The 14,376-nt window shown below is 45.3% G+C and overlaps 2 protein-coding genes across 2 annotated transcripts; one reads left to right on the top strand and one right to left on the bottom strand.

The window, feature by feature from the left end:
* Positions 1-8,200: 8,200 nt before the first annotated feature.
* LOC136587759 (heat shock protein 30C-like) lies at positions 8,201-8,947 on the bottom strand. The gene has a single exon (XM_066586518.1). The coding sequence runs from the start codon at positions 8,837-8,839 to the stop codon at positions 8,207-8,209; it is 633 nt and encodes a 210-aa protein (XP_066442615.1). The 5' UTR covers positions 8,840-8,947; the 3' UTR covers positions 8,201-8,206.
* Positions 8,948-10,828: 1,881 nt separating this feature from the next.
* Positions 10,829-11,709, top strand: LOC136587653 (heat shock protein 30C-like). Its single transcript, XM_066586365.1, has one exon. It carries the CDS (start codon positions 10,975-10,977, stop codon positions 11,593-11,595), a length of 621 nt encoding a protein of 206 aa, XP_066442462.1. The 5' UTR covers positions 10,829-10,974; the 3' UTR covers positions 11,596-11,709.
* The last annotated feature ends 2,667 nt before the right edge of the window (positions 11,710-14,376 follow it).

A 14,376-nucleotide genomic window follows, 5' to 3' on the forward strand; every position in this document is an offset into this window, starting at 1 on the left:
CATATGCCTGGGCTGCTTGCATTATTCATGCTGTCTTCTGTGTAGTGTTCGTCTGGATTGACACTGTTTGCACCTTTATTTTTGTAGTTGGGGTTGTCTGCCTGACTTGTGACTTCCTGCTTATTTCCAGCATGATCTTGTACAGCATGTAGACTATTTTGTTTTTCCTTGTCCTTGTCACTTTCTGCATGTACTGTGTCTGCAGTTTCTTCCTCCCCTCCTGCTCCCTCCGTTTGTGTGCTTCTCTGTGGGCTCTGTTGTTTAGGGCTTATGGAGTCCTGTTTTCTGCCCCCCTCCTCCCTGGCATACCTCGCCAGTTTACGTGCTGTGTCTGCACTGTTTGTGCTGGGCCGCGGTATGAGCGTTCTCGGCTCCCTCCCTCCGGCGCCATGTTGCTTCTGCCTGCCGCCGGCTTCATCTGCCTTCCCCCGCTCCTTGCCTCGCATCATTAACTCTGCTGCTGTCTGTTCTGTCTCCGGAGCTTGCTACTGTGTCTCCGCTGCTTTTTGATTGCCTTTCGGCGTCTCTGGGTCCCGTTGACAGGATGGGAATGTCGGATCTTGCAGGAGCTACTCTGAGATGCGACTATCTACATCTCCGGCCAGGCTCCGCCCCCGAAGAGGTGCGTTTTTAGAGCACGCCTGAAGTTTTTCGAGTCCTGGATTGCCCGGGTATCCTTTGGTAGTGCGTTCCAGAGGACTGGTGCTGCTCTGGAGAAGTCTTGGAGGCGGGAGTGAGAAGTTCGAATTAGAGGGGTGTGCAGTCTAGTTTCGTTTGCCGAGCGGAGAGCCCGGGCTGGGTGATGGATTGAGATGAGGGAGGCAATATAGGGGGGCACTGCACTGTGGAGGGCTTTGTGGATTAGGGTAGTGAGTTTAAATTGAATTCTGTATTTAACGGGCAGCCAGTGCAGTGACTGGCACAGGGCAGAGGTGTCCGAGTAGCGGCTGGACAGGAATATGAGCCTGGCTGCCACATTCAGGATGGATTGGAGAGGGTAGAGTCTGGTGCAGGGGAGGCCGATCTGCAATAATCGAGCTGAGAGTGGATGAGGGCGACAGTAAGCGTTTTCAGCGTGTCTATGGTGAGAAAAGAAAGGATTCTTGCGATGTTCTTGAGGTTCAGCTGACAGGTTCGGGCCACAGATTGGATGTATAGGGTAAATGAGAGATCGGAGTCGAATATGACCCCAAGGCAGCGGGCATGTTGTTTGGGAGTTATGGTGGCGCCACACACTGAGATGGAGATGTCAGGATGAGGTCGGTTAGTGGAAGGAGGAAACACCAATAAGTCAGTTCTAGAGAGGTTTAGTTTTAGGTAGAGAGAGGACATGGTGTTAGAGACAGCAGACAGAGAGTTGGTGATGTTTTGGAGAAAAGGTGCAGAGATGTCACAGGAAGAGGTGTATAGCTGGGTGTCATCAGCATACAGGTGGTATTGGAGGCCAAATCTCCTGATGGTTTGTCCAACAGGGGCTGTGTAAATAGAGAAAAGGAGGGGGCTGAGGACCGAGCCTTGCGGGACCCCAACAGCAAGGGGAAGGAGAGGTAGAACCAGCAAAGGAGACACTGAAGGAGCGGTCAGATAGGTAGGAGGAGAACCAGGAAAGAGCAGTGTCCTTTAGGCCGATGGAGCGAAGCATACTGAGGAGGAGTTTGTGGTCGACAGTGTCAAATGCTGCGGAGAGGTTGAGGAGGATCAGTAGGGAATAGTCGCCCCTCGATTTGGCTGTCAGTAGGTCGTTTGATACCCTTGTAAGGGCAGTTTCTGTCGAGTGTTGGGGTCGGAAGCCAGACTGTAGGGGGTCGAGGAGAGAGTTCTCTGATAGATAGCTTACAAGGAGGGAATAAACCAGCCGTTCTAGTAGTTTGGAGATAAAGGGGAGGTTTGAGATGGGTCGGTAATTGGCAACGTCAGTCGCGTCAAGAGTCGGCTTCTTGGAGTGGGGATATGATGGCGTGTTTGAAAGAAGAGGGAAAGATGCCAGAGGTCAGAGAGAGGTTGAATATAGTGGTGAGATGGGAGATGACCACTGGGGAGAGGGATCGGAGGAGGTGTGAGGGGAAAGGGTCGCTAGCGCAGGTGGTGGGGCGAGCAGAGAAGAGCAGTTTGGAGACTTCTTCCTCTGTCGCTGGTCTGAGTACAGACAGTGAGCAGGAGCTAGATGCAGTGCTGACAAGACTAGGGTCAGGGCAAGTCTGGGATTGGAAAGTTATTTCCTGACGGATGTCATCAATTTTCTTTTTGAAATAGGCAGCCAGCTCTACAGCACTGAGATCCGTATATGTATGTGTGTGTGTGTCTGTATATATGTGTGTGTATGTATATATATATATATATATATATATATATATATATATATGTGTGTGTGTGTCTGTGTGTATATATATATGTGTGTGTGTGTGTCTGTCTGTCTGTGTATATATATATATATATATATATATATATATATATGTGTGTGTGTGTCTGTATATATATATATATATATATGTGTGTGTGTCTGTATATATATATATATGTGTGTGTGTTTGTATATATATATATGTGTGTGTGTCTGTATATATATATATGCGTGTGTGTATATATATATATATATATATATATATATATACACTACCGTTCAAAAGTTTGGGGTCACATTGAAATGTCCTTATTTTTGATGGAAAAGCACTGTACTTTTCAATGAAGATAACTTTAAACTAGTCCTAACTTTAAACAAATGCACTCTATACATTGCTAATGTGGTAAATGACTATTCTAGCTGCAAATGCCTGGTTTTTTGTGCAATATCTACAAAGGTGAATAGAGGCCCATTTCCAGCATCTATCATTCCAGTGTTCTAATGGTACAATGTGTTTGCTCATTGGCTCAGAAGGCTAATTGATGATTAGAAAACCCTTGTGCAATCATGTTCACACATCTGAAAACAGTCTAGCTCGTTACAGAAGCTACAAAACTGACCTTCCTGTGAGCAGATTGAGTTTCTGGAGCATCACATTTGTGGGGTCAATTAAACGCTCAAAATGGCCAGAAAAAGAGAACTTTCATCTGAAACTCGACAGTCTATTCTTGTTCTTAGAAATGAAGGCTATTCCATGCGAGAAATTGCTAAGAAATTGAAGATTTCCTACAACGGTGTGTACTACTCCCTTCAGAGGACAGCACAAACAGGCTCTAACCAGAGTAGAAAAAGAAGTGGGAGGCCGCGTTGCACAACTAAGCAAGAAGATAAGCACATTAGAGTCTCTAGTTTGAGAAACAGACGCCTCACAGGTACCCAACTGGCATCTTCATTAAATAGTACCCGCAAAACACCAGTGTCAACATCTACAGTGAAGAGGCGGCTGCGGGATTTTGGGCTTCAGGGCAGAGTGGCAAAGAAAAAGCCATATCTGAGACTGGCCAATAAAAGAAAAAGATTAAGATGGGCAAAAGAACACAGACATTGGACAGAGGAAGACTGGAAAAAAGTGTTGTGGACGGATGAATCCAAGTTTGAGGTGTTTGGATCACAAAGAAGAACGTTTGTGAGACGCAGAACAAATGAAAAGATGCTGGAAGAATGCCTGACGCCATCTGTTAAGCATGGTGGAGGTAATGTGATGGTCTGGGGTTGCTTTGGTGCTGGTAAGGTGGGAGATTTGTACAGGGTAAAAGGGATTCTGAATAAGGAAGGCTATCACTCCATTTTGCAACGCCATGCCATACCCAGTGGACAGCGCTTGATTGGAACCAATTTCATCCTACAACAGGACAATGACCCTAAACACACCTCCAAATTGTGCAAGAACTATTTACAGCAGAAGCAGGCAGCTGGTATTCTATCGGTAATGGAGTGGCCAGCGCAGTCACCAGATCTGAACCCCATTGAGCTGTTGTGGGAGCAGCTTGACCGTATGGTACGCCAGAAGTGCCCATCCAACCAATCCAACTTGTGGGAGATGCTTCTAGAAGCGTGGGGTGCAATTTCACAAGCTTACCTCAACAAATTAACAGCTAGAATGTCAAAGGTGTGCAATGCTGTAATTGCTGCAAAAGGAGGATTCTTTGACGAAAGCAAAGTTTGATGTAAAAACAATGTTATTTCAAATACAAATCATTATTTCTAACCTTGTCAATGTCTTGACTCTATTTTCTATTCATTTCACAACGCATGGTGGTGAATAAGTGTGACTTTTCATGGAAAACACAAAATTGTTTGGGTGACCCCAAACTTTTGAACGGTAGTGTATATATGTGTGTATGTGTGTCTGTATATATATATATGTATATATATATATATTTATTTATATATGTGTGTGTGTCTGTGTATATATATATATATATATATATGTGTGTGTGTGTGTCTGTATATATCTGTGTTTGTGTCTATATATGTGTGTGTGTGTGTCTGTACGTATATGCGTAGAATGGTGTGTGTGTGTATGCGCAGAATGGTGTGCGTGTGTATGCGCAGAATGGTGTGCGTGTGTATGCGCAGAATGCGTCTGTGCGTGTGTATGCGCAGAATGCGTCTGTGCGTGTGTATGCGCAGAATGCTGTGCGTGTGTATGTGCAGAATGGTGTGCGGGCGTATGCGCAGAATAGTGTGCGGGTGTATGCGCAGAATGCGTCTGTGCGTGTGTATGCGCTGAATGCGTCTGTGCGTGTGTATGCACTGAATGCGTCTGTGCGTGTGTATGCGCTGAATGCGTCTGTGCGTGTGTATGCGCAGAATGGTGTGCGGGTTTATGCGCAGAATGGTGTGCGGGTGTATGCGCAGAATGGTGTGCGGGTGTATGCGCAGAATGGTGTGCGGGCGTATGCACAGAATGGTGTGCAGGTGTATGCGCAGAATGGTGTGCGGGTGTATGCGCAGAATGGTGTGCGGGTGTATGCGCAGAATGGTGTGCGGGTGTATGCGCAGAATGGTGTGCGGGTGTATGCGCAGAATGGGGTGTGTGTATGCGCAGAATGGTGAGCAGGTGTATGCGCAGAATGGTGTGCGGGTGTATGCGCAGAATGGTGTGCGGGTGTATGCGCAGAATGGTGTGTGTGTATGCGCAGAATGGTGTGCGCCACTGGCCACTATGGAGGACCTTATTACCAATCGGGCCACTGTGGGGTTTACTGTTACTCTGTTACAATTAGAATCGGCTCTTTGAAGGCAACCATAAGGCTGATGTGGCCCTCGGTAAAAATGAGTTTGACACCCCTGATCTAAAGCATAAGATTCCAATGCATTTGTTCAGATCGGCAGTTTTACGGTGCGTTAAATCGGCCAGCCATAAAATAGAACAGATATGGTGCACATTCTGCCCGCTTTTACGCACGTCCAGAAAAGATAGTACTTGTATATACGCCGCAGCCTGGCCATGTGAGCAGGCGAGAAAACAGGAGATTTAACCGTGACTTGGTTATCACTTTCTCCCGTTCATGCGATTTTCAACCGTGATGCAGCCAAAAATCACAACGCCTGTGAAAGAGGCCTTAGGCTGGCATCACACGGGCACAGAAAAAATACACTTAGGTACACCGATGTGCATGCAAATAAAGCATTGCTCATTCTGTAAAAATGCTGCACTACTATGCGCCCAAGTGCTCATACACTCGTGTGATGCTAACCTTATGGCCCATTTACACTTCACAATTTTTGCTTAAAATTCATTCAAACGAACAAATTTGAGCAATAATCATTCAAGGATCTCACACCATTTGTTCACAAGTCATTATCGTTAGCTTCTCCTTCCGTGTAAATGCTCCCCGCTCAGCACTTCACATAGAAGGTGAAGCGCTAAGCAAAAAGCCTGTGATCCAGCGCCAATGTCTGTCGAGTCTGTCTAAACGCTATGCACAAGCACTAACGAGCTTAGTGGTGATGTCAGCGCTTGTGCTGTCATTTAGCCAATTGTCGTCCCGTGTAAAAGCGCCATAATTGTACCTACCGATCCTCAGATGTTGCTCCTTGTTTGCTTTTTAAGTTAAGCTCTGTTAGGACAGTGATCTGTGTGCAGAGTCCGAGGAGCGGGCCCATAGCCGAGGAGTCATCAGCGTAGAGAAAAACCTTGTTACGGGACTCTAGTATCTCCTCCCCTAGGGGTAGCTCAGGACTCGATCACAGCACTGCTGGGGGAGATCACAGGGGTGGTGACCTGTAATCTAATTGTTACTCGTGACGCCACCGTTCCGTCCTCTGCTGCGGATCTCTCAGATGTAATAAAGTAGTCCACACACAGGGTATTTTCGGAACGAGACCCGGGAATGGTCGATTCGGGTTTTTTTTACTTAAACTCTTGAAATTATATCCAAATAAATAGTCTTTGTACAGAAGCAAATTGCAGTGGTGCAGCAGGGTGGATTCTTGACGTATCTGTATAATCTACAGTCTAAGTTATCTGTAAGATTTCTCTCCCGGTAAACTCTCTCTCTCTCCTATCATACGTTTTTCTGGCTTAGCAGTGGTTTTCCATTCCTCCGAATTCATGCGGTATCGGTGCAGTACACCCATGCATTCCCATCATGTCCGGGCTTTCACTCTCTCTACAAATGGAGGCCATAGGTAGTCTCTTTGAAGTGCTAGGCCCTGGCGGGAACAGCAGACCACCTCTCTGACTCTTCCATGTCTCCTGATTCTCTCCTTCTGTTTCTCTTTCTCTCATAGACATGTGACCCTTCTTTTATAATGCATACAGGACAAAATGATACATTTCCAGACATTAACCCATTCATGGCTGCAAACATCCAAAACACAAATTGCTTTCTACTCTCCTACAATACACATAAATTAGGCTGCCTGTCCACGGGCGAGTTTGCATTGCGTTCCCCGCGGTGATAATCCGGCCGCGAGGAACGCAGTGAAAGCTCTCCATAGCATTGCTATGGAGAACGCAGCCGCCCTGTCCACGAGCGGAGAATCATTGTGATTCTCCGCTCGCGGCTCGGCAAATCGCAGCATGTCTGTCAGATAGGCTGACTGTCGGAGATCCATCTGCCGGCTCCTGCTCCAGGGGAGCGGCTCCCACGGTTTGTACTCCACAAACAAGACATTGACACGAGACAAACATAGAACATTCTGGAGGGGCCCCACTAACTCTGGGCCACTAAACGTGACAACAGGTTAACTACACTGCCTAATGTGAAGTAGTCTGGGTCACACCCCTTTCTCATCATTGGTTCAGGTGCCACCTCTACACCCTGAACCAACAATTAGGACTCCTTCACACAATCATATTTGCTCAGCGTATCACAAGCGCAGTTTGTGGGTGTGTAATACACAGCTATTACAACCCATTGATGTCAATGGGTTGGTTCACGTGAGCGTACTTTTTCACTCAGTATTTGATCTCGTGAAAAAATATGCAGCGTGCCCTATTTTGGCGCATATTATGCACCGCATTAGGCCATTAAAGAAAATGGGCCGGGGCAAATATGCAGGAAATAACTATGTATAAATACATGAGGGGACGATACAAGGATCTCGTCCATGATCTGTTTATACCCAGGACTGCGACGGTAACAAGATGACATCCACTATGTCTTGAAGAAAGCAGGTTTCATCACCAACACTGAAAGGGGTTCTTTACTGTAAAAGCAATGAGACTGTAGAACTCTCTGCCTGAGGAAGTGGTGATGGCAAAATCAATGGAGGAGTTTAAGAAGGACTAGATGTCTTTCTAGAGCGCTATGATATTACACGATAGAGACATTAAATAACCAGCAGGGTTTTTGAATCGGGTGTTGCAGTCAGGTAGGAACTTTCAGACGTTGAATCAGGAATTATTCTGACTGCCATTATGGAGTCGTGAAGCAATTTTTCCCCCCAAATGGGCTAAATTGACTTCTGCCTCACTATTTTTTTTGCCTTCCTCTGGATAGCCAAGGTGGAGAGGGAAAACAGGCTGAGCTAGATGGACATTGTCTTCTTTCAGCCTAACATACTATGTTACCACGTGGTAGAGGTCTTGAAAATTGGACCCCAGCGATCACAAAGTTATTCCTTATCTTTTGCATATGGGATGACTTTTTAATTTGTCGTAATCCCTTTAAGTAATAGCACTTTATAGTGGCAGCTTTTAACTCTGATGGTCTAAAAAAAATCTATTTTTTTATCAATCCAACAATAAAGACAAAATAAAATGTTTAACTGTTTATTGGAAAAAAAAATAAAAAATCTGATTGCAAAATAACGCATTATAATTTACATTAAAAATTAACTGTCCACATGCATTCATGAGGAGTTCAGTTCTTTCTCTCCCTCTGGGTTGTTGCTCTGGATCTCCAGGTGGTTTTGTTGTCCATCTTCTGGGCTTTGGGTAACATTGATAGAAATAGGCCTTTCTTTAGCAGCGGGCAGCGCCAGTCTGGGAGCCTGAAAGCGGAGCTGGCCATCCTTGGACAGGGAGCACAGGATGTCCTCGGGGCTGACGTCCTGCGGGAGCTCAGCTTCTCTTCTCCACTCTCTATACTCGTGGAAATAGCCACCATTCTCTGAAGTCTTCTTCTTGTCATGTTTTCCGGAGACAATGAGTCTCCTGCCTTCTGTTTTCACTGTCAGCTCCTCAGGAGTAAAGCCTCTGACTTCCAGGGTGAGATCAAAGTTCTCCTTCCCCTCCTTGTCTATGGTGGAAGTGTTTCTGTCAGAGTCCACAGAACTCCTGTTCAGATGGTCTCTCTGCTCCATGTCCCGGGCCAGAAGCTGGTTGACACAGTTCATTCTTCTCTCCAGGCTCTTCATCATGTGCATCATGTCATCTTCCAGCAGGTCAGCCATGAGTCGTGTACCTGACCGGGGACTGAGGGCAGCCTCCCTGCAGACACACAGAGGGCTGTATGATGGCTGCAGGAGTCTCACAGGAAACATCTTGAGTTGATGTTGCTGAAGCTTCTTGTCTTGGTTGAGTTGGAGGCAATGTCTCAGCGTCTGCTTTCTTGCTGCTCAGTTCTGCAGGCTGTCCCAGCTCAGCTTCTTATATACTCATTGCTGTGTGTTCTGGTGTCTTCCTGACACTTCCATGTGCTCTCCGTATATGGAGTGTAAGGGAGGGGACTGGCATACAAACACTGAATCATACATGAGGGCAGAGGAGGTGCCAGCAACTTCCAGCATGGACAAGAAAAGTGAAGTGGCAGGGGTGGGGGCAAGGAGTAAAGTGACTGCTAGAGAGTTCTACATCATTCACGCTTGTGCTCGTTATGGCACTTATGTTGTTTTAGAAGAAGTAACTGATAAAAAAATATACATATACAAAGTGGACATCTCTAAGGCTGCCATGGGTGGATATGGGGATTTATCATCTTAAATAGGTCCTGTGACAGACATATACTTAATGGGATAAACAAGTTAGAAACAGGAGAAAACCAACATAGTTTATGTAACTGTAATGATGCAAAAAATAATAGTCAACATCTAAATGACCAAAGTAATAATGTAGTGACGAGGCGTTCCAAACATTGTTTATATGCGTGGCTTAAAAGGCAGATAAAGAAAGTACAGACTGAAAGAGAGGAAATCATTACCAAAGAAAGTAAAAATAACCCAAGAAATCTTTCAATTACCTAATTAGAATCTTAAAACTGAATGTGATGTAATCGAGGAGGTGGATGAGGAAAAGGCCAATTTACTAAATTCCTTCTTTTCTACTGTATTTATGTAGGAAACCCCAATGAAGAATGACATAATTGGGGATAATATAAATTCTCCTTAAGGCTTGTTTCACATGGGTGACGCAAAATCGCCACAAGAAAATGGTGATCCATGCGATATCGCTGCGTTTTCTCACAGTGATATTGCGATTTTGTATTGTTATAAAGTCATTTGTGGTGCTACAAAGTCGCGCAGCTTTGTAGCACCACCTTCAAGAATTTTCAGGTAAGGGCTTGAAATATAACCCCTACCTCGAAAAAAACCCATATACATCACCTAAGAAGCGCTATTAGCTCCGCCGCATCTTCTCCCCGGTCCCCAGCAGTTGTCTTCAGGCATCTCTGCTGGTCAGGGATTAGAAAATCCCCGCCTCCAGGAAGCGCTACCATTATATGGTACATTAAATAGTACTTTTTGAAAAATACAATTTGTCCCGCAAATAGCTCATACAGCTATGCCGATGGATAAATACAAGGGCTAAGATTTTTTTAAAAGGCGAGAGGAAAAAACAAAAATGGAAAAACGAGGTTAACAGGACCATGTGTTTGTTTATGGTGCCGTTGGGACGTGACAGGTCCCCTTTAAAGTGCGACAACCCATTTAGGACGTTTTTCATTTTTAGATTTCGGTGTAGTGTAAGAGAATTTAGGCATTGTAAGCTTTGCCTTACCAGGGAAAAGGAGTATTCATGTGTTTAGTGTAGATGTAGGTACTGTCTTACATATCACGCCTGAACTCTTCACTGGAGGGTCGACTTAAATATCATTAAACATATTATTCATTATGCCTTCTGTTTTCACTGTCAGCTCCTCAGAAGTACAGCTTCTGACATCCAGGGTGAGATCAAAGTTATACTTCCCCTCTTTGACTGTGTTGGAAAAGTTTGTCACAGTCCACAGAACTCCTGTTCAGATGGTCTGAAGCTGGCCAGAAGCTGGCTGACACACTGCATTCTCCTCTCCAGGCTCTGCCTTAAAGATCTGTAATGTATATCCTTCATAATAACATAAGTGCCATAACGAGCACAAGCGTAAATGATGTAGATGTAGAACTCTCCAGCAGTCACTCTCCTCCTCGCCCCCCCTGCCACCTCACTTTTCTTGTCCATGCTGGAAGTTGCTGGCACCTCCTCTGCCCTCATGTATGATTCAGTGTTTGTATGCCAGTCCCCTCCCTTACACTCCATATACGGAGAGCACATGGAAGTGTCAGGAAGACACCAGAACACACAGCAATGAGTATATAAGAAGCTGAGCTGGGACGGCCTGCAGAACTGAGCAGCAAGAAAGCAAACGCTGAGACATTGTCTCCAACTCAACCAAGACAAGAAGCTTCAGCAACATCAACTCAAGATGTTTCCTGTGAGACTCCTGCAGCCATCATACAGCCCTCTGTGTGTCTGCAGGGAGGCCGCCCTCAGTCCCCGGTCAGGTACACGACTCATGGCTGACCTGCTGGAAGATGACATGATGCACATGATGAAGAGCATGGAGAGAAGAATGAACTGTGTCAACCAGCTTCTGGCCCGGGACATGGAGCAGAGAGACCATCTGAACAGGAGTTCTGTGGACTCTGACCGAAACACTTCCACCACAGACAAGGAGGGGAAAGACAACTTTGATCTCACCCTAGAAGTCAGAGGCTTTACTCCTGAGGAGCTGACAGTGAAAACAGAAGGCAGGAGACTCATTGTCTACGGAAAACATGACAAGAAGTCTTCAGAGAATGGCGGCTATTTCCACGAGTATAGAGAGTGGAGAAGAGAAGCTGAGCTCCCGCAGGACGTCAACCCCGAGGACATCCTGTGCTCCCTGTCCAAGGATGGCCAGCTCCGCCTTCAGGCTCCTAGACTGGCGCTGCCCGCTGCTGAAGAAAGGCCTATTTCTATCAATGTTACCCAAAGCCCAGAAGATGGACAACAAAAGATCCAGAGCAAGAACCCAGAGGGAGAGAAAGAACTGAACTCCTCCTGACTGACAGATTATCCTGCTTGATGTCTAATACATCTTTATATTTATGTCTGTAAAAGAAGAATTTTTATGGAAATCATCAATTTTTGTTGTTTTTCAAATAAACCGTTAAATAGATCATATTTTTGTGTGTTTTTTGTGTCAAAATTATAACACTATGTTTAATAATATTTAAAGCGACCCTCCAGTGAGGAGCTAGGGCTTGATATGTAAGTCAGTATCTACAGGGGATCTACACTAACCACATGAAAACATTTATTTCCTGGCAAGGCAAATAGCTTTACAATGACTCAATTCTCTTACACTACAACTAAACTTAAAGATCAAAAACTTATTAAAGGGGTTGTCCGACTTTAAAGGGAGCCAGTCACATCCCAACAGCACTAGAAACAAAGCTATGGCCCTGTTAGGGGATGGGACAGGGAGCCAAGTGAGGTATTTCTTTGTACTCACCTGCCCTTGGATCCAGCGGTGTCCTTCTCTGAAGATCACGCCGCCACTGCAAATCTGACTCTTTTCAAAGTCCCATGCATGCTCTCATTGTGAATAGAGTCGGACTTGCAGTGCCAGCACAAACTTCAGAGGTGGACACCGCTGGATCCAAAGAGCAGGTGAGTATAAAAATACATTACCCAACTCCCTATCACATCCCCAAACATGACTGTAACTTAGTTTATGGTGCTTCAGGGACATGACAGATTCCCTTTAACCCCTTCCCGCTCCAGGACATACATTTACGTCCTGGAGCGTCGGGGTATGTATGAAGAGAGGTTGTGGGGCAACCTCTCTTCATACAGAGCAAGCATCAGCTGTTTATTACAGCTGATACCCTCGAGCAATAGCTGCAATTCTGACAGTGGCATTTAAATCCCGTACAGCCCACCTGCGGTGAGGTCTGGGGAGCTGTGCAGGTGTAATGGCAGTCGGGGGCCTTCTGAAAGGCCCCAGGGCTGCCTTAGGAGACTGCCTATCAAGCCATCCCCGTGGGGTGGCTTAATAGACTGCTGTCAAATCGCAGTGTGATGTAATGCTGTAGCATTATGTCATACTGCAGGAGTGATCAAAGTATCGCTGGTTGTAGTCCCCCAGGGAAAATAAGATTAATAAAGTTTTATTAATTGTAAAAAAAAAAAAGTAATAAAAGTTTAAATCACCCCACTTTTGCCATATCTGTAATTAAAAAATCAAAATCATAAAAAAGAAACATACATATTTTGTATCGCCGCATCCGTAAAAGTCCGATCTATCAAAGTAGCACATTATTTACAACACATGGTGAACGTCGTCCGAATAAAAAAATAAAGAACGCCAGGAATGCACTTTTTCAGTTACCCTGTCTCCCAGAAAAAACGCAATAAAAAGCAATCAAAAAGTCATATGTATTCCAAAAAATGAGCTCTTGAACAACTACATCGACGGAAAAATAAAAGGTTATTGCGCGCAGAAGATGGCGGCAGAAAATTATTTTAAAAATTAAATGTCTTTGTAAAAAAAAAAAAGCAGTACAGTAAAAAAAAAAAACTATACAAGTTTGATATCCTAGCAATTGTATCGACCCATAGAATTAAAGTTATCATCTCGTTTTTGTTGCAGTTTGTGCGCCGTAGAAACAAGACGCACTGAAAGATGGCGGAATGTAGTTTTTTTTTAATTTTACTTCACTTAGAAAGTTTTTCAGTACATTATATGGTACATTAAATAGCACCATTAAAAAAATACAACTCGTTCTGCAAAAAACAAGCCCTCATACAGCGACGTCGATGGATAAATAAAGGAGTTACGATTTTTTTAAAGGGGGGAGGAAAAAACGAAAATGGAAAATAAAGGGCCATGTCATTAGGGGGTTAAAGAACATTAGCACAATGTACCTTTAGAACATTAGTACAACCATATTCATGATGTGCCATCCTGGACAATCTTGCTTCCTGATGTAGGCCCGATAACTTGTCACATGATGATGCATCAGACCATTTTCTGAGGTTTTGCCCTTGTTGCATACATGCGTCCAGAAATATTTCTGGCTAGGGCATTGTACACTATATCACTGCTGATGTAGCGTTCATTGTCTTGCCAGATATGCATAAATGGCAGTAGCATAGTCAGCAATGTGCTTGCACAGTCCGGAACAGCACATGTGCATGCACCCAACTGGTGCGTTTTTCTGGTTGGATGTCATGCATGCGCTGTTCTCCCCAGTCTGTGCAATGGTAGAAGTAGTGCTGGCATGGAAGCTAGTGCTACTCCTGATGGGCAATGACACTATATCCTGTCCACGGGCATTGCGGTATCCTGCGGTGGAGCTCCGCCGCGGGAGCCGCCGCCCAGGAGCAGGAGCCGTCGCCGATTCTCCGCCGGTCAGCCCTATCTGATAGATAGACTGACCGCAGAGAATCGAGGCAATTCGCAGCATGCTGCGAATTGCCCGCCACGAGCGGAGAATCGCAGTGATCCTCCGCTCATGGACAGTGTGTCGGCGCTTTCCATAGCAGTGTCATTGAATGGCTGTGATTGGCTGACGCCGCATGAGTTAGCCAATCACAGCATTAGCTTTCTGGAGGTGGGGATTTCAAGCCCCGCCTCCAGAAAGCAATGCTCTGTCGGGGACGAGGAGGGAGCGACAGCCTGCAGCAGCACCGCAGAACGCTGGGGGAGGTGAGTCCGTTTTTTTGTTTTTTTTGACACCGTATTCCCGGCGTATAAGGCGACAGTTGGGGGGTCGTCTTATATGCCCAGTCGCCTTATACGCCAGAATATACGGTACTCTTTCTCTCTTCCCCAGTGTTA

This window comes from Eleutherodactylus coqui, chromosome 13 (genome assembly GCF_035609145.1).
Source record: "Eleutherodactylus coqui strain aEleCoq1 chromosome 13, aEleCoq1.hap1, whole genome shotgun sequence".
Lineage (NCBI taxonomy): Eukaryota > Metazoa > Chordata > Amphibia > Anura > Eleutherodactylidae > Eleutherodactylus > Eleutherodactylus coqui.

Excerpts from the sequence above, each read along its gene's own strand:
- LOC136587759 (XM_066586518.1), bottom strand. The coding sequence starts at position 8,839 with ATGTTTCCTGTGAGACTCCTGCAGCCATCATACAGCCCTCTGTGTGTC.
- LOC136587653 (XM_066586365.1), top strand. The coding sequence starts at position 10,975 with ATGTTTCCTGTGAGACTCCTGCAGCCATCATACAGCCCTCTGTGTGTC.